We start from the raw sequence: 20,092 nt of genomic DNA, 5'->3' as shown, positions 1-20,092 counted from the left end.
TTTATGTTCCCAGTACACCTTTTGCCCACAAAAAATGTATGACAGATTGTTGTCCCTCTTTTGTGCAAATTGTAATCTTAGAAGCCATCTTCACTACAACATAACAGCTCTTCCACTACCTGCTTGCCTGACTGATTAGTCATATGACATTCTATGGCAAACCCTATTACCACTTCTACTGCCTAACTATTTCTCATGAAGAAATGAAAGTGTGGAAACTTTCTGAAGATCTCTCATATAATTTGGATTATTCTTCCCAATGTGCATCACTCTACAATTGTGCACATTCAATTTCATCTGCCAGTTGGATTCCCAGTCTTTCAATTTCCTATGGTCTTCTGCAATTTTTCAGTGTCTTGACTGCTTTGAATAGTTTTGTGATATCTGCAAATATAATCACCTCACTTGTCATTCCAATTTCCATATCATTTATAAATATGTTAAATAGCACCAGTCCCAGTACAGACCCCCTGAAACACTTTACTCTTTACCCTCTGCCTTTAAAAAAAATGCCCATTTAACCAAGCCCCTATTTTTTAATAACCAATTCCTAATAAACAGTAGAACACTGCCTCCTATCACATGACTTCTTCATTTTCTTAGAAGTTACATTACATTACATTACATTAGTGACTTCTATTCTGCCTGTACCTTGCAGTTCTAGGCGGATTACATCAGAAGATTACTGGACATTTCCAGGAAAAATTAGTTTAGGGAGCTGGTTATATAAATTGAGTCTTTGGGAGAACTTAAGGGATGGGTAGAAGTTTGAGGATTACATCAGAAGAAAAACTGGACATTTACGGGGAAATTACAATTTAGGGGGCTGGTTACATAGTTGAGTCTATGAAGGGGAGTTACAAGAGGAGTAAAAATTTGAGGGAAAATTTTACAGGGGGGAAGGGGGAGGGGGAAGGACAGGGGGGGTTAAGATATCTGGATGAATTTTTTGCATAGCAGGGTTTTGATTTCTTTTCGAAATGATTTGAAGTCGCATGTTGCTGTCAGCAAGTTAAAGATGGAGGGGGTCTAGTTTCGCTGCCTGCGTTGCTAGCAGGTTGTCATACATCTTCTTGCATTATGTTCCTTGGAATGAGGGATAGGCAATTAGGGTCTGAGTTCTCCTTTGTCTGGTTGTAAGGTTCCGATTTAGGCGATTGTTTAGGTAGTTGGGTGCAGTACCGTTTATTACTTTGAATAATATACAGTATAATTTGAATTGAATTCGAGCTTGTATAGGTAGCCAGTGTGAATCTAGGTAGGCATTGGTGATGTGGTCAAATTTTCTAAGAGAATAGATCAGTCTAAGGGCTGTATTTTGTACAGTCTGTAATTGTTTTATTAAGATTGTAGGGCATGGAAGGTAGAGGATATTGCAGTAGTCCACTAGGCCTAGGACTAGGGATTGGACTATGAGCCTATATTGCTCTTTGTCGAAGAATTTTCTTATTTTTCGTAGATTGCACATGGTTAGAAATGCTTTTGAGTAGTTTTGCTGATTTGGACCTGCAGTGTGCAGCATCTATCTATCATCACTCCTAGGAGTTTGAGAGCGGACTGTATAGGGTATTTGGTGGCATTTATTTCTAATTCTGTTATGGATGGGGTTTTGTCCTTTTTAAACAGTAGAAATTTTGTTTTGTCCGAGTTCAGCTTCAATTTGTGGTATAACATCCATTTTTCCACTGCTTCTAATGTTTTTTCAGGTTATCTGTTGAAGTAGGATCTGGTGAGTCGAAGGGGAGGAGTATGGTTATGTCATCTGCATAGCTGAATGATGTTACATCTAGGTTATCTAGAGTGGTACCAAGGGAGGATATGAAGAGGTTGAAGAGCAAGGGCAACAGTGGTGACCCTTGAGGTACTCTACAGGGGTTAGACCAGGGGTCTGATTTAAGATCGTTTGTCTTTACTCTGTATGTTCTTGTTTTGAGGAATCCTTGGAACCAATTGTATACACTAAGACAGAAAAATGTAGAAGACAGAAAATGAGGCTGCTTGGAAAACTCCGCAATGTAGAACGCCCTCACTCTTAGGGTTAGATCATCGATCTGTAGTTTCGGTGTCCTCTCGTTTTCGGGGCAGGAGCTAAGTAGCTCCTGCTCCGAAAACGAGAGGACGCCGAAACTAAGTACTCCCCGTTGGAACCCTTGAAAAAGCCTGTTTGGGCGAAACTGGTCCCGTTGGGCATACAATTGTTGGGGCAAGCAAAGTACACAACAATAAAGGATAAGTAAATAACTCATCTGTTGTTGATTATTTATTTGAATTTTAAAGAAGAAGTTCTACAGATCGATGATAGAACCAATTGTATAACCCACCTGACATCCCTATGGCTTCTAGTATCTGAAGTAGTATGGTGTGGTCTACAAGGCCAAATGCAGCAGAGAGATTGAGTTGGATTATCAGCATCCTTCTTCCTTTGCTAAGGTGCTGACGGGCTGTGTCTAGTAGAGCTACTAGTAGTGTTTCTGTGCTATGGTTGGTTCTGAACCCTGATTGTGAGGGGTGAAGTAGGTTGTGGTCTTCCAGGTAGTTGGTGAGGTATTGTGCAACTAGACCTTCTATTAGTTTAACGTATAATGGTATTGAAGCGATGGGTCTATAGTTGGAGGAGGTATCTATTGGGCCTTTGTGATCTTTCAATATTGGTGTGATTATGATCTCTCCTTGGTCTTGTGGGAATTGACCTTCCGTGAGTGTGGTTTGTATCCATTGCATGAGGCTAGCTCTAAATTTGGGGGAGGCATTTGTTAGCAGGTATGAGGGACAGTTGTTCAGTTCGCATGATGCTTGGCTGTATTTTTATAGAAGTCTCTCATGAAGAACTTTCCCCCTCTTTTACTAACCCCCTCTTTTACTAACCCCCTCTTTTACTAAGGTGCGCTAACCAATAAGCGCACGCTAAATGCTAACCCGTGCATGTTAGTCTATGGACGAGTTAGCATTTAGTGCATGCTAATCGGTTAGCGCACCTTGGTAAAAGAGGGGCTTTGTCAAAAATTTCAGAAAATCTAAATACACTACATCAGCCAGCTCACCTTTATTCATGTTTATTCACACCTTCAAAGACATCAAGCAAATTAGTGAGGCAAGACCTCCCTCGAATGAATCCATGCTTTGTTCCATTAAACTATTTTTGTCTACTTGTTCAGTAATTTTATTTTTTATAATAATTTTCATTATTTTACACAACACTGAAGTCATGCTTACCAGTCTGTAATTTCCCAAATCACTCATAGAACCCTTTTTAATAATGGGTATTACATCAATCAGCCTTTAATTTTCAGCTGCTATGGACAATTTTAATGACAGGTTACAGATCACTAACAGCAGATCGTCAATTTCATGTTTGAGTTCTTTCAGTACCCTAGGGTGTATACCAACTGGTCCAGGTGATTTATTACTTATTAAACTTATCAAATTTCTCAGTATATCTTCCAGATTCACTAAGAATTCTATAAGATCCTCCACATCATCACCGTTGAAAACCATTTCTGGTTCAGGCAGATCTTATATATTTTTTTCTGTAAAGACTGAAACAAAGAATTAACTTTGGCTCCTTTTACTAAGGTACGCTATGGGGTTCATAATAATAAAAAAAAAAACATCTAAAAAGTGTCCTAAATGGCTACTTGGACGATCAAAAAGCTTGATCGTCCAAGTACCCATAACCAAAGCTGTTTCTTAGACGTATGTAAAAACAGCTTAGGCCTTTCCCCTGTCTCTAAACGCACAGAGAGAAAAGAGGTGTGTTTAGAGGAGGGGAAAGGGCGGGCAGTGGGCGGGAGGTGGGTCAACCTACACCTAGGCGTACAACAGGCATAACCAAACCATTTCACAGGTTGCCTAGTCGGCACTTAGATCTTTTTGACTTAGACGAAGTCAAACCAGGTCTAAGTGCCGAAAAAGGGGCTGCTGAGCTGATGGCCGCTGGTGCGATCAGTTCAGCGGCCCAGCAACCTACCCACCGTGGGTCGGCGGGGGGGGCGATCTGGGGTTCTTGGGGGGTGGTCTTTGGGGGGAGGGGGTTTGTGTCAAGGGCAGGAGGGCCTGGGATCCCTCCTGCCCATATTGTAGTGGGGAGTGGGGGTAGTGGGTCACATGGGCCAGGAGGGCTTGGGATCCCTCCTGGCCCATTTGTGTAGGTGGGGGGGTCGCCGGGGCCAGGAGGGCTTGGGCTCCCTCCTGGCCCGTTCGTGTAGGTGGGGGGGGGTCACCGGGGCAAGAAGGCTTGGGCTCCCTCTTGCCCTGTTGTCGGGGGTTGCCGCGGGTGCCCGGGGCAGGAGGGCTTGTGTTCCCTCCTGCCTGACCGTAATCGGAGGGGAGGTTAGCGATTGTGGGGCAGGAGGGCTTGTGCTTCCTCTTGCCCTAATGTCTTCATGGGGGCACGATCGCCGGGGCAAGAGGGATTGGGCTCCCTCTTGCCCCGATGTTGTCGGGGGTGGGTGGGGAGTTCGCGGTTCGACATGGCAGGAGGGCTTGGGCACCCTCCTGCCTGGATCATTGTGGAGGGGGAGGGATTCTGTAACCATTGTTGTTTTTGACAGACACCAGTTATAGAATCCAGATTTTAGGCGAAGGACTGGCTCCTCCTTCGCCTAAAAGCCCTTCTGTTGGATGTTTGGGGCTTAGGCGTATTTTTGGTTCATTATGGCCAAAAAGTGTAGACATCGTGGGGGTGCACTTGTAGACATAGTGGTGATCTGGGCATTTAGTAGAGGCAGGCCATAATCAAAACAAGGACGTTTGTTTTGGTTATGGACACTTTCCCTGCTTTTGCTTTGAACGTTTAAGGACTTAGGCCAAAAGGGGACTTAGACGTTTTTTTTTATTATGCCCCTCTATGCATTTTAGCATGTGCTAAAATGGCTAACACACCTTTATAAAAGAGGGGGTTAGTTTCTTTGTATGAACTTATTCTACCTGAGTGTCCCTTTAGCTCATCATTGATCTGATAGTCCCATGGATTTCCTCACAGATTTCTTCTTCTGATATACCTGAATAAGTTGCTAGTTTGAGTTTTTGCCTTTTTAGCAAGTTTCTATTCATATTCTTTTTTTTAATCTTTCTTTATCAATGCTTCACATTTAACTTGACAGTGCTTACGTTGCTTTTTTCATTTTGATCCTTTTTCCATTTTTAAAGGATGTTCTTTTGGCTCTAATAACATCTTTCATTTGATCTCATCTCACTTGTGCTTCCTATAAGGACAGCCTCAATCTTACCCACAGCTAACAAAAGTACAAGCAGTGCTTCTACTATCCATTTAAGTAAAAATAATAAAAATAAAAAAATCTTTTGTTTCATGCCAACGGAATAGTCTTGATATATTGAGTACCATTCCCCAATTATTTGAAGAGCAGTTCTATAGAGGGTTAAATATGCAGGTCCTTTTTACTAAGATGTGGTAGCCATTTCAGCACGCGCTAAATTCTAACACATATTAACGCGTCCATTATATCCTATGGATGTGTTCAAGCATGCATTAGCATTTAGTGTGTGCTAAAACGGCTACCTCATCTTACCGTCTTTTACTAAGGTGAGCTATGCTAATCACATGCTAAACGCTAATGCATGCATGTTTTCCTTTGGACAAATTAGCGGTGAGCACACGCATTGAATTAGCACACGTTAAAACACTTAGCACACATTAGTAAAAGAGGGGGATAGTATAAGGACTAGATAATTAGGTACCTCAAATGCACTTATTTGGGGCACTGTTCTATAAAGGAAAGTACCTTATTTTATATAATACTTGCATAAATGGATATATACATATGCATGCATACATATACATGCATGCATATATATATATGCATGCATGTATATATATGCATGCATGCATATATATATATGCATGCATATATATACATATGCATGTTCTTATGTTCTTATGTTCTTATGTGCAAACACTTAAGACAGCCAGATAATTCAGTTACATGCTTGTATCCAGATGCCAGAGATATGAATTTAACTTATTGAATTCTATAAACTACATATGGAAGTATAAGTCATGTACCCATATGTATCTCAATTTTAAAATATGTTCATATTTGCAGAACAGCATTTATACTAGTTAGACTTAAAAAGTACTATAGTAACCTGTGTGTTTTTTTGTGTCTAAGAGCTTTGAAAATGAGTCCCATAGCATGTACTCTAGTTGGTTACACATATTTGCTTACGTGTGAGCCACATCTTGTAGAAATATATGTTGCATGTTCTAAAAACCTTTGCATTTCTCTGTTCATGTGTCTACAGGGACAAGAAATATGCCCATTTGCTCCAATTCTACTGGACTATGGTAGACTAATAGAAAATCCAAAATCCATTGGGTTTTTTTTGTGCAAGTTGTCATAATAGACCAATGCATCTCAGCCCAAATCCAATGAAATTAATAATTATGGCACATGGCACTATCCCATGAACTTTGATCTCATTCCATAATCCATTAAAAATAAGAACTGGGTAGGAGTAGTTAAGAAGTAGGTAATCTAGACACATCCCCTCTTCACTTCAGTCCTTCAGCTGTCTCAAAATGGTAGAACACATCCTATTGCATCAACCCTCTTCCATAAGGAAAAAGCATCTGGTCAGTCCATATAGGAATTGCGAAAAAGTCAAAGGTATATTTGCCACAAAAATACCTGTTAATAAAGTCAGTAGATGCTGAAATTGGCAGCAGTAAAATGTCCATTCTAAAAAAATGTTCAAATGGAGGTTTTTTTGAGAATGGCCTACCTGCACGTTCAGCAATCTACTGGCCCAGACTGCCACTACATCTATCCCTACACCACATTCCTGACCAAAAAATCATCTAAGTCCCAAATGCCCAAACCCAGACCTTTTAGGCGAAGGAGGGGCCAGTCCTTCAACTAAAAGCAGGATTCTGTTACAGGTATCTGTCAAAAAACAACGCTGGTTATAGAATCCTGTAACTGGCCCATCCCCCACTGCAACAATCGCGATCTCCCCTGGCAAAACCCCAAACTGGCAGGAGTGATCCCAAGCCTTCCTGCAGAGGCGCACCCCCACCACTCCCACCCACCACATGAATGCCAGCAGGAGTGATCACATGCCCTCCTGCTGAGGCATACCCCAACACCCCCACCCACCCCATGAATACGACAGGAGGGATCCTATCCCATGTGGCTAAGGACCCACCCTTAGGTAGGGCCTAAGGCAACTGGACCAATTCTGGTTGGCCCAGGTGCCTAAGGCCCCTACTATGGGTGGGGCCTTAGGCATCTGGGCCAATCAGGCTCTAGGCCCATCATTCTGAGGATAGCAGGCCTGCCGGATGGATAGATTTGGGACCCATCTGTCCGGCCAATGTTAAGGTAAGCGGGGGGTGGGGGGCAGCTGGGAATAGGGAGCTGGATAGTGGGGGGACTTTTGGGTGTTTAGGGGGCTGTTCTTGGGTTCACAGGGCATGTGCCCTTAGTAGGAGGGCTTGGGATCCCTCCTGTCAGTATTCGAGGGGTGGGTGGGGGTATTGGAGTACGCTTTCACCAGGAGGCCCTGGGATAGCTCCTGCCAGTATTAGTGGGGTGGGTGGGGTGTCAGGGGTGTGCAGGGATCCCAGTCTAACTCAAAACATAAGTTCTGACAGGGCAACCTCGTTAAACTTTTGGTTATACTTGCTCTATGACTAAGTCTAGGTCAGCTCACATCCCTCCTACCTCCCACCCTTTCCCCTCCTCCAAAAATGTCCCTTTTAACTTTAGGCATTCAGTGGCAGAGGAAAGGCCTAATCTGGTTTTAGATATGTCTAAGACCAGCTTTGATTATCAGTACTTGGATGATCTGTCCTTTTGATCATCCAAGTACAGATGTAGGTCATTTTTGGGACTTTTTTTAAATTATGAGCCCCATAGGGTTTAATGCATGTTTACAATATACATATGTAAATGCTGGTGTGTATGTATATAAATAGCTAATTCTTCTAAAATAAGGACTTTGATGTCACAAAAATTATAACACATAATTTACTTTATTTTCCTATGACCCTATTTTATATAGTGAGAAAAATAAATTCCTAATGGGATGTTTCCCATTTTCCTTTGATGATATGTATGTGATATTAATGTGTTTTGTTCACTTTTAGAGAAGAGACAAATTTATAACAGAAGTGTAATTTTATACCAGACCTGCACAGCCTGTGTCCTGTATATGGTGATTTGGTGTAGGATGGGCTGGGGTGGGCATCATTTGGAACTCCACTAATTTGGAACATGAGGATGTTACTGGCCAGACTATATAGTAGACATCCTGCAAACAACAAGATGGTTGGATAGGCTGGAGTGAGCTTGGATGGCACCTTTTGCATTTGGAACCTAGGATAAGGTCTATGGCCCAGAAATATCAAAGAAGATACAAGTTAATTTAATCATGTATTTTTTAAATGGGTATAACTTATGTGCAGACTGGATGGACCGTTCATGTCTTTATCTGCCATCATTTATTATGTTACTATGCTTGTCTCCAAATGACTAGTTGATATGTCAAATAATGTCTATATGTAAATCATTACAATTTTATTGCTCTATACTTTATATTCTAGTGTAGTATAAGTTTTAAACAAAAATATTCCTTATTATGAGAGAAATATTGTCACTTAATGTCTATCTTTAATGTTTGAGAAAAAAATGAGATATTCTTCTTTTTTCTCAGATATGGGTAGCTGTGAAAAGTGCCGAAAGGACCAATGGTCCAATCAGAAAAGAGATGCCTGCATCCCAAGAAAGATAACCTTTCTATCCTATGAAGAACCTTTGGGAATATCTTTGACTCTGATCAGCATATTCATCTGTTTTATCTGTGCTCTCATTTTGGGAATCTTCATTAAATACAGGCAAACTCCAATAGTCAAAGCAAACAACCGTAGCTTGAGTTATGTTCTCCTCATCTCCCTTATGCTTTGCTTCCTCTGTTCATTAATATTCATTGGTCATCCTGATAAGTTAACCTGCATTCTCCGTCAGATTACCTTTGGTATCATGTTCTCAATCTCTCTCTCCTCAGTACTTGCAAAAACCATCACTGTGGTCATTGCCTTCCAAGCCACAAAGCCCAAAAGTAAGCTCCGGAACTGGATGAGTCCCAATGTATCAAATTCAATAGTTATTTATTGTTCTCTTCTTCAAGCTTTTCTATGCCTTGTCTGGATGTGTACTGCTCCCCCATTTCCATATCAAAACACTGAATCAGAAATTGGAACAATAGTAATTGAATGTAATGAAGGATCAATGATTGCATTTTATTGTGTTATGGGTTACCTTGGATTTCTAGCTAGTATCAGCTTTGTCGTTGCTTTCCTTGCAAGAAATCTACCTGACACTTTTAATGAAGCCAAACACATCACCTTCAGTTTGGTGGTTTTCTGCAGTGTCTGGGTGGCTTTTATCCCAACATACCTGAGTACCAGAGGCAAGTACATGGTGGTGGTAGAGATATTTGCTATCTTGGCCTCCAGTGCAGGACTTCTTAGTTGTATTTTTATCCCCAAATGCTATATAATCCTACTGAGGCCTGATATGAACAACAAAAAGTACCTTACAAAATATGTAAAGACTTACAAAGAAAACTAGAGAATCCCAAATTAAATAAAAGTTGTTTTACTGTGCCACTGGTGTGTTGTTTGTTACTCTTCCTTCTAACTTGGCTAAATAACTTATAAAAATCCTTATAAGATAACCCAACCAATAGCATAAAATCACTCAAATATTACTATAGAGAAATGCTATAAAGGAAGGACAAGATCTCAGTATTGCTTTTAGAATGGATTATGTATTAAACCTCTATGCCAATCCAGCACATAGTAATTGATCAGAAAAAACTTCCTCACAAAATTGTTGTGTCCTTTCAAGCACTTTATGTGACTGTAATGCTATTTTTGTTATAGCCTTTCATTCAATGTATGTAACTGTAATATTATTTTAAAATAACTTCTTTTAAAGATAATTTTAAAAAAAAAATCAATAATTCACTAGCAGAGCTGGAGCAGTTCAATTCATATTATTTCCATCACAAAAAAAAGAGGTAGTCTTAGCAAAAAACATAAGCTCTTTTTGCAAAACCTGAAGCTGCTTATCTGGGTACACAAACATTCTGTCTTGCTGAATGCTTCATCTGAACCCTAATGTGCCAACTGTAAAACCTCTTTCATTCTCTAATGTATAGTTCCGTCCATGTTGCGTGCTTGCTATCTTTTATCTGCCAGTCTGAAACAGTGTTCAGTTACTATCTGTTAGAATAGCACTGCAAACAGTGAGATGGAGAACTTAGAGAGGGAACAGTTAGAGAGGAATCAAGATCAAGGAAGTGACCATGCCAGTGAGTCAGGGTAGTGGAGGTCAAATGAGGAGGTTAAGGCAAAAAACATAGAGGCAAAAATGTCAGAGGGATCATCAGCATGAATGTTAAAATCTCTAAGAATGAGGGGGAAGAAGATGAATCAAGGAAGATGGAAAGCTAGGAGTCAAACTCAGTGAGAAAGGAGGAAGGGACATGCCAGGGGATGATATATGACCGCTATCCAAAGAGATAGAGAAATCAATAGGCAGATAGAGTGGCTTCAAATGAGGAAGGGCAGTGTAATTGGGGTGGGAAAAGAGGTTGAAATCTGCAAAAAGGAGAGAAAAGCCACCCAACACCTCTGCCTTGATCAATAGGGCGTGGTATATGAGAGAAGTGGTAGCCCCCATGGGAGGGAGCAGCAGCAGCAGCAGAATAATCAGCAGCAGCAGAATGTCTCAGTATGAGCAAACAGGTGGAGGGACTGGGAGATAAAGAGGACATAAATACAGGGCAGTTTGTTGGAGGCAGAGTGAGTATTCCACAGGGCACATGAGAAAGGGAGAGAAGAGGGCCAGAGGGAAGGAATAAGAATAAGGTTGAGGCAATTATTCATGTGGGGAATCAGATGGTATGGAGAGCTAGGGTGGCAATGGCACCCCCCATAGTGAGCAGAAAAAGGAGCAGCAAAGTGTGTCAAAGCAAAGGGAAATGGTGACAATAATAACAAAAATGGGAGGTGCTCAAAGGATAAAGGAGACAAATGAAATGGAAAGAATATTTGAGCTTGAGAGTGGAAAATAAGGTAGATGACAAGATGGCTGGTGAAAGGGATAGGAAAATGAGAAGAATGATGGTGAGGTTCTGTGGGGTGGAGTGGAAAGGGATAGGGAGTAAGACTGGGGAGAGGAGTATGAGAAGCAGAATGTGAATTGGAGCTATAAGAAGAGAAATACAGAAAGGAAACAGAAACATACAAAAAGTAAGGTAGTGAGAATAGGGAGGAACCCTCAGGAGGTGCACAAAGGAGCATACTAAGTAGTGTTCTTAGTTCATGCTCCTTTGTCATGGCTTGTGCTGCCCTGAGAGGGCTTTGTTAAAATGAATGGCAAGGTTTGCGAGGTCACCTGAGTGCTTGATTGGGAGAAGACACAGCCAGGCAGTAGCTAGGCACCATTCAGAGGCAGCAAGGAGTGGAATTACAAGCAGCAAGAAAGAGGAGAGGTTGCAGAGGTCGGTTTGCAGCCAATCCTGGAAGAGATCAAAAGATAATATTTATTGTATAGTGCAAGCGAGAAGGGATAGACTAAGGGGACAGGACCATCAACAAATAGAAATTTAATATTGCTGAGACTAAGAAATACTATTATTCCCAAGATATAGAGAATAAAACTGTAAACAACAAGAAGTTATTTCACCTGGTACACAACCTTACAGCACCACCTGAAAAGGTCACTTATGAATATAAGTCACAACTGACAGCCCGAGACCTTGCAAACTTCTTCCTCAACAAGATTTTAACTGACCATGCTATCAGACAATGTTTTACCATATTTTGTCATATACTGCAATATTTCTCTCTCCCTCTACTATACTATATGGCAGTGGTTCCCAACCCTGTCCTGGAGGAACACCAGGCCAATAGGGTTTTCAGGCTAGCCCTAATGAATATGTATGAAGCAAATTTGCATGCCTATCACTTCCATCATATGCAAATCTCTCTCATGCATATTCATTAGGGCTAGCCTGAAAACCCGATTGGCCTGGTGTTCCTCCAGGACAGGGTTGGGAATCACTGCTATATGGCTTAACTATAGAATCAATGAAATGATAGCAATGCAACATTTACTCCTCTCATGCTCTTCTTATGTACTCTAGTCTTAATTACTTGTGAACCATGTCGAGCTCTGTTGGGAGATGATCTGGTATATAAATCGAAGACTACATTAGATTAGATTAGACCAGGGGTGGGCAACTCCAGTCCTCAAGGGCTGGAATCCAGTCGGGTTTTCAGGATTTCCCCAATGAATATGCATGAGATCTGTTTGCATGCATTTATCTCCTTAAAGTGTACTGAAAGTTATGAACCTTTTTAGGCATTGTGTGACTCATAAATCCCAGATTAGATTAGATTGAGCAGACAGGAACAGAAGATCTTACAATGTATTACTAACTTATTTTTCAAACCACAGGGGTCCATACTTTCTCAGTCAGTCTCTGCTCTCAAATGGTTTCAAAGATGGTGCCTGTCATTTAAATTAGACGCTGACTGCAGACCAATCACTGCTTGTGTTGATGTCATTTCTACAATTCGTACTGCTCTCAAGGGTCCAAACTTTTTAATATCTTATTAAAGTGATAGTCCTGTGCTCAAAGTTTTTTACTTAAGAAAATACTGTCTCTAAATTCTTATAGATGTTTATTTATTTAAATGGAAACGTAACCTCTTCTAATGGCTTATGTTAACACCATTTCCACAATTTGTATTACTCACTGGAGTCCAAACCTTCTCATGTCACATTAAATTGACAGTCCTGTGCTCAAAAGTTAAAGAAAATACTGTCAAAAAATGTGGCCTTAGGGACCTGGCCAATCAGTGTCTAAGGCCACTCCCAATGCATCCCAGAATGCACTGGGAAGGTGACATAAGACTCTGGGTGGCCCAGGTGCCTAAAGCCCCTCCATTAATCTATAAATGAAACCAAATACTCCACTGAACCACACAGCCAACTCACCATCTTATCTATTCTTGGGCACCATTGATGTGCAACTCGCTAATCTCAGGCCTTCCGCTTATACTTCTCACTCCCATCCAGAATTCAGCTGCATGACTCTTATTACTTGAGAGCCACTATGTTATTGCTGTTGTATTTACTGTTGCTTAATAAAATAGATTTGAACAAAATAATAAAAAAATAAAAAAAGTCTCTTCACTGGCTTACCATCAATTTCTGAATACAATTCAAACTCATACTGACATACAAATGCACTCACTCAGCTGCCACTTAAATGATTGTGTTGCAAAACTGAGTCCCAAAGAGGCTATACCTAAGAACCTGCCCCCAACCACAGCATGCATGTGTCACTCCAAAGACAATCTCATCAATCATCAAGCACAACTCCCACTCTATGCATCCATTGATATTGCCATGAAATAGAGAGCCAACAATTTAAAAAAACCCATAAAAAAACAACAATGGACCCCCCAGCATTGACCATGTTTTAATACTCACATTACCCCAAAATAACCAACCAATTTTTTAAAAAAACCAACACAATGGAAAAGTATAAATGCAGCCTAACTATTCACCTAACTGTTTGATTTCCCAATAGCCCACGGAACAGGAAAATATCAACCAATAGACTTCTTAAAACACTTTTGTGACAATAATGCTTTGCAGCTGATGCCTTTGACATGCAGCTATAACATATACATATGACGTGCCACAATGAGGCATGCCTATGTCTGATGCTTATATGTATTTACATTGTAATCCTTGGCACAAGCATACATTTGTGCTTGTATCATGTGGACTATTCTGCACATGTGTCAAATTCACTCTCAGAATGACTAATTGGATGGGATTATGGCGAACCTCTGCAAAACTAATCACCATTTCAGAACTGGCCAAAAAATCAGCCTGCAGCAATCCACACAGTATTAATGGTCATTTTTTAGAGCATTTAGCCCTCTATCTCCTAAGGCCCTGACTCTATAAAGGGGGCCTAAATCCTGCCTAATGCTGAGCGGGACTTAGGCATCCAAACTAAGTGGTTAATGAGCCATTTAAGGGTCTTAACAAGTGATAATTGTCACATGGATGTCCAAAAGATGTGGATGTCACTTTGTAGGTGCATCCACAATTTCATGGATGACCATTGGGAAAACTCACGCCTAAGGGAATAGGCATGGGTGTGGAATGGGCGTGGTCTAGGCGAGGCTTCCATAAGAGCATCCTTCAATTTATTTGCATAATGCTGAGCAACCTAGGGCATTCATCTCATGCCTGCATTGTAGACGAATGAAAACCAGGTCTACTTTTGAGCATAGTTTGAGCTTCAGATAGACCTGAGTTCTAAGGACGGAACTTAGGCACAGTTTGGATGTCATTAATGTGATCTGCTGAATAGTTTTCTGGGTTTTTATTTTAGGTTTATTAAGCTCAAAATACATTTAATTAGCACCACACAAACAGGGCACATCAAAACAGATATATTACATGCAAAACTTTCCATTTTTGTAAACAGCAATGTTATTTGCTAATTAGAGGAAAACATCCATTAACTGAAGCAGAGCATATGAAAAAACACAGCTTTTTTTTTTTTTTTTACTAAAAAGCTACCTTTTTTCCTGACTAAATAGTGCTCCAATCAGCTCATTATTGAAAGCAAAGAAAGCACTTGAAAAAATATATAGATTGCATACATAACTTCATTTGCAAAAGCTTAAAAACAGAAAAAAACAAATACTGACCTTATCATGGCTTCTACTTCTTTGCACATGGAGGTGTACAGCTGCACAATGCTGACCTCATTGTGAGATTATCAAGGTGCACCTTCAAGGTAGAATGCCACAATTAAAATATGTACTGGGATTTGAGCCCATGACCTCTGGAAGATGAGCACAGGGCTTGTACCCATTGAGCCACAACTGCTTCATTTCAGGTGTAGGGGTTCCTTCCATGAGAGCTTAGTGATCCTAGCCATGTGCAGTTGAAAATACATGAGAAGATCATAGCTTAGCAGATCCCTAAGCTTTCATATCAGATGTGAGGAGGCAGGAAAAGAGAAAGAGAGAAAAGCAGAGAAGAGAACAGGAGAGGGGAAGAAGGAGCAACAGAAGGCAGGAGAGAGCAAGGGGCATCAGCAAGAGGTAGCTCCGCCCATCATCATCCCTGACATCATCCACTGGAGCTCCTCCTTAAAAGGGGAGGGGCCAATGGAGCTCAGTTAAACAGGCTTGGGCAGGCAAGCAGGAGGCAGGAAAAGAGAAGGAGAGAAAAGCAGAGAAGAGAACAGGAGAGGGGAAGAAGGAACAACAGAAGGTAGGAAAGAACAAGGGGCATCAGTGAGAGGTACCTCTGTCCACCCCAACATCATCCACCGGAGATCATCCTTAAAAGGGGACGGGCCAATGGTGCATCGCACGTCGAAGGTGAGCATTAAAGGTGCTCGCCTTAGCGAGAGCACCTTTGCGAAGGGCCTTAAGAAGGGACGAGCAACACTGCAGAAGGACACCTACACAGGCAAGTACCACAAAGGCAACAGGATAGACAAACAGTAGATAAACAAACACAGCAGTAGCAGAGGGCAATCACAGCAGACAAAGAGGACACACATAAGCAACAGGGGTAGCAGGTTTAAAATCAAGAAAAGGACTTCACAGTAACACCAAGGACATTACATAGATTCCTACACATGGAGAAGCCATTTCAGATGACAGACCGGCAAGCGGACAGCAATGCATGCAGAAGACAGAAGCAGGATGTTGAGCTACAAGTTTTCTGCACCGTTTGCGATATGTATGACTACCTCTCCTCTGGGAGGCGGTCTTATATATGCACTTGATGCGAGGAACTGGAGGGCCTGAAGAAGCAAGTCAGACTCCTGGAGGGCAGAATACTGGAACTAGAAGCACTTCGAGCAGTGGAAGAGGAGGACAGAGAGACAGAAAACTTCATGACAGAGGAAACCGTTGATGAAGAAGTCAGGGAGTTAGAGAAGTTCATCGAACAGGCATACAGGGAGGCTGTGGAAAATCACCAACAACAGTGGAGCTGCCAAGATACACCCACAGTGAACGAAGACCAGGATACATCTACAGTAATTGAGAACAACCACAAGGAAGGTCTGGTGCAAGCCAATGCCAGGATGAGGGAAGATGGAAGTGGACAGATCACAAGGACCTACAGCTGGAGAGATGGCCATACACCAGGGACATGGACCTGTGGCTAGAAAGGCAAGAGAAAATAGAGAGGAGAGCTATCATCATGGAGGACTCCATCATCAGACAAGATGACAGCCACATAGCTGGAGGAAGACAGGATTGGCTGGTGACCTGCCAACCGGGAGCCAAGGTAGAAGATATAGTGAGCCGTATCGACAGGATCATCAACAGCGTGGACGAGGAAGATATGGTGGTGATGATCCACATGGGGACAAACAATGTGAGCAACAGGAACTACAGCAGGGAAGGACTCAAGGACCAGTATCAGATGCTAAGAGGGAAGCTGAAGACCAGAACGTTGAGGATAGCATTCTCGGAGAACGAGAGGCAGACAGAGCTGCAAGCAGTCAACACATGTATGAGATGCTAGTGCAAGGAAGAAGGATTCCACGTCATACGCAACGGTACGATGTTCTGGAGAAGAGCAAGCTATTCAGGAAGGATGGACTCCACCTCAGCAGGGATGGAATGGGGCTACATGCAAGCAACATCAAGAGAGAAATTAAGAAGTTTTTAAACTAGGAAGAAGGGGAAAGCCAACAGTCGACCAAGAGTCGATTGTTTGGGAACCGGTATATCCTGAGGATACCGTATAGGAAGATAGCGGAGAAGATTCACTAGATCATAGGCAAGACAGAAATCCCAATGGATCGAAAGGGACACAAAAGAGAATGAAATGCAAGAAAGTAACAGGCTGCAAACTCAAGTGTATGTACATGAATGCAAAGAGCCTAAGGAATAAGATGGGGGAATTGGAAGCTATGGCACAAAAAGATAACCTTGACATCATTGGCATCACAGTAATATGGTGGAATGAGGAAAACGTCTGGGACACTGTGCTACCGGGATACAAGCTATACCGCGGAGACAGAGTAGGTCTAAAAGGTGGGGGTATTGCCCTATATATGTCAAAGAGGGAATTTAGTTTACTGGAGAGAATGCGCCAGAAACAAAAAATAAGATAGAGTCTCTATGGGCAGTGGCATACCTAGGGTATGGGGCACCCGGGGCCCATCATTTTTTGACACCCCCCCCCCCCCCACATGTAAAAAAATATTTTTTGTAATGACCATGAAACGGAATAAATGGTCAGAATAGAAACAGGCAGTGAAAATTTTCTTATATTCCAAACATAACATAAATTATGTCTGAATTGTCATGACATCAGAAGTACATATGGAGTAGTTGCAGGTGATGCTTGGGACAGTTCTGATTGTGTTAGTTCGGTTTTATGTGTTTTTTTGAATAGAAGGGTTTTTATTTATTTTTGAAGGTTTTGCAGTCTGTGGTCTATGTCAATTGGTTGTAGAGTTGGGGGTCGAGTGTTGCAGCTCGAATGGCTAGGAGGTTGTCGAACAGTTTTTTTCTTTTGATGTTTTTGTTTGGAGGGTGTGTGAATGGTGAGTGAGTTCTCCTATGTCTGTTTGAAGTGGATTGAATTATTTAGCTGAAGAAATTAGTTACCCCCTCATCCCTCTTCCATTTTTGTTCCCATTATAAAAAACACTGATAAGTTCCCAGAAAAAAATACATTAAAATAAGAAGTGAAAACAAAGGCCCCTACAGATGAGAACATAACATAAGAATAGCCTAACTGGGTCAGACCAATGGTCCATCATGCCCAGTAGCCCATTCTCATGGTAGCCAATTCAGGACACTAATACCTGGTCAAAACCCAAAGAGTAGCAACATTCCATGCTACCGATCCAGGGCAAGCAGACACTTCCCCCATGTCTTAATAACAGATTATGGACTTTTCCTCCAGGAATTTGTCCAAATCTTTCTTAAAACCAGCTACACTATCTGCTTTTACCATAACTTCTGGCCACTTCATTTTTAAGTTTAGATCTTTCCTTTCAAACAGAGACCTTGCTAGATGTCAAATACAGCACAAGGTAACTTCACATGGACTTAGCTGTGCAGGAAATGTGAATCTCCTCATACACCCACCATATAGTGCAAAAATGTGCAAAGGTCTGTTTTTTTCTTTCGATCACTACATAGCCTCGATCACTACATAGCCTAATGCCACACAAGCAGCGCTGAACCTCCAGCCAAACTGGTGAGTAAAATGCTTGATCAGAGAACCAATATAATCCCTGTTGAATGATAAAAGCCTTATGATAAGTATAGAAATCAGGGAAAAGAACTCCTCCATCTTCCTTTTTCAATTTGAGTTTTTTGAGTGCTATTCTGGGTTGTTTATTTTTCCATAAGAAAGAGGACAGAAGGGAGTCAATCTTTTTGTAGAAAGTATGGGGGAAAAGACAGGGGATCATAAGTAAAATGTAATTTATCTTGGGCATGAACATCATTTTAATTGTTTCTAAACGTCCCCACCATGAAAGGAAAAGAGAATGCCAAGATTGAATTAAGGATTTCACGAGTTGGAGAATTTTCTGTGTATTGAGATCGACAGTTTCTAAGAGGGATTGAGTAAGTTCAATGCCTAGATATTTTAGTTTGTTTGAGGTCCATATTAAGCCGTAAGATTGAACCATAGCAGAAGTAGCATAATGATTCAAAGGGAGAGTTTCCGTTTTATCCTGATTAAGTTTGTATCCTGAAAAGGAGGAATAACTAGTTATAGTATGGAGAAGTTCTTTAATCGAGACTTCCGGATTAGTTATATATAGAAGAACATCATCTGCGTAAGCAGAGAGTTTGATTTCAAGAGAATTACATATCACACCAGATATATTTGAGTTCTGTCTAACTCGGATGAGCAAAGGTTCTAGGGCAAGGTTGAACAAATATGGAGAAAGAGGACATCCCTGTCTGGTTCCCCTATGAAGCTGAAAAGTGGAGGAGAGAGAATTATTCGCTGTTATACGAGCCGTTGGATTAGTATAGAGCACTTTAATCATTTGAAGTAAGGGGGATTGAGCCCCGAACCATTCTAGAATATGGAAAAGATAATTCCATTCATTTCTATCAAATGCCTTCTCAGCGTCAAGAGATAAGGCTAAAACAGGATCTATAGAGTTTTGAGCTATATGCGAGAGGTGAAAGAAGAGCCTGGAATTATCTGCAATAAGTCGATTAGGCATGAAACCAATTTGATTAGGGTGAATGATTTTATGAATAACCTTTTTAATTCTGTTTGCTAATATTTTAGCATATATCTTATAGTCTACATTCAACAACGATATAGGTCTATAATTCTGTACTTTTAAATGATCTTTATTAGGCTTTGGGATAACAGTAATAATTGCTTCAGTAAAACGGCTTCGTTGGACTAGATCTGGGGACATAGATCGAAACATTTCTAAAAGATGATGTACAAGCTCGTCTTTAAAAATTTTATAGAATTCTACTGGAATACCATCAGCACCTGGTGATTTATTTGAATGTAGTTACTTTAAGGCAGTAAGAATTTCCTCTGCAGTAATTATTTGATTCAGAGCAGTATTATCCACAGTAGACCATACTGGGTGATCTACATTTAATAAAAAGGAATTCAGGAGAGTCGAATCAGGTATAGAATCAGAACGGTATAAGCCCTGATAGTATTCATGAAAGACCTCAAGGATTCCAGAGTATGAAGTGACCGGAAAGTTGTTACTATTATTAATCACAGGGATCTGGATTTTATGTTGCTTTCTCTTCAAATAAGAAGCTAGCATTTTGCCACTTTTGTTACCCTCCGCATAATACTTAGCATCACTCAGGAAAATTTGCATTCCCGCTTGTTTAGAAATAAGACGATTATAGTTGTATTTAAGCTGACAAAGAGTGTTATAATGCTGAGGATCTTTCGTATTGACATAGGTATGTTCCTGATTCAAAATTTGAGTTTCCAAATTTATAATGGAAGCTTTATCAGATTTGGATTTATGAGAAGCAATT

The 20,092-nt window shown here is 41.0% G+C and overlaps 1 protein-coding gene across 1 annotated transcript in view; it reads left to right on the top strand.

The window, feature by feature from the left end:
• The window catches only part of LOC117346860 (vomeronasal type-2 receptor 26-like), a 164,008-nt gene extending 154,383 nt beyond the window's left edge, over positions 1–9,625 (top strand). The window contains exon 5 of the mRNA XM_033917028.1: positions 8,674–9,625. Coding sequence (XP_033772919.1) covers positions 8,674–9,590 — 917 coding nt within the window. The 3' untranslated portion in view covers positions 9,591–9,625. The remainder of the gene's footprint in view (positions 1–8,673) is intronic.
• Positions 9,626–20,092: the final 10,467 nt, after the last annotated feature.

Source organism: Geotrypetes seraphini, chromosome 12, assembly GCF_902459505.1.
Source record: "Geotrypetes seraphini chromosome 12, aGeoSer1.1, whole genome shotgun sequence".
Classification (NCBI taxonomy): domain Eukaryota; kingdom Metazoa; phylum Chordata; class Amphibia; order Gymnophiona; family Dermophiidae; genus Geotrypetes; species Geotrypetes seraphini.
This window is presented reverse-complemented; position numbering and strand designations above follow the sequence as displayed.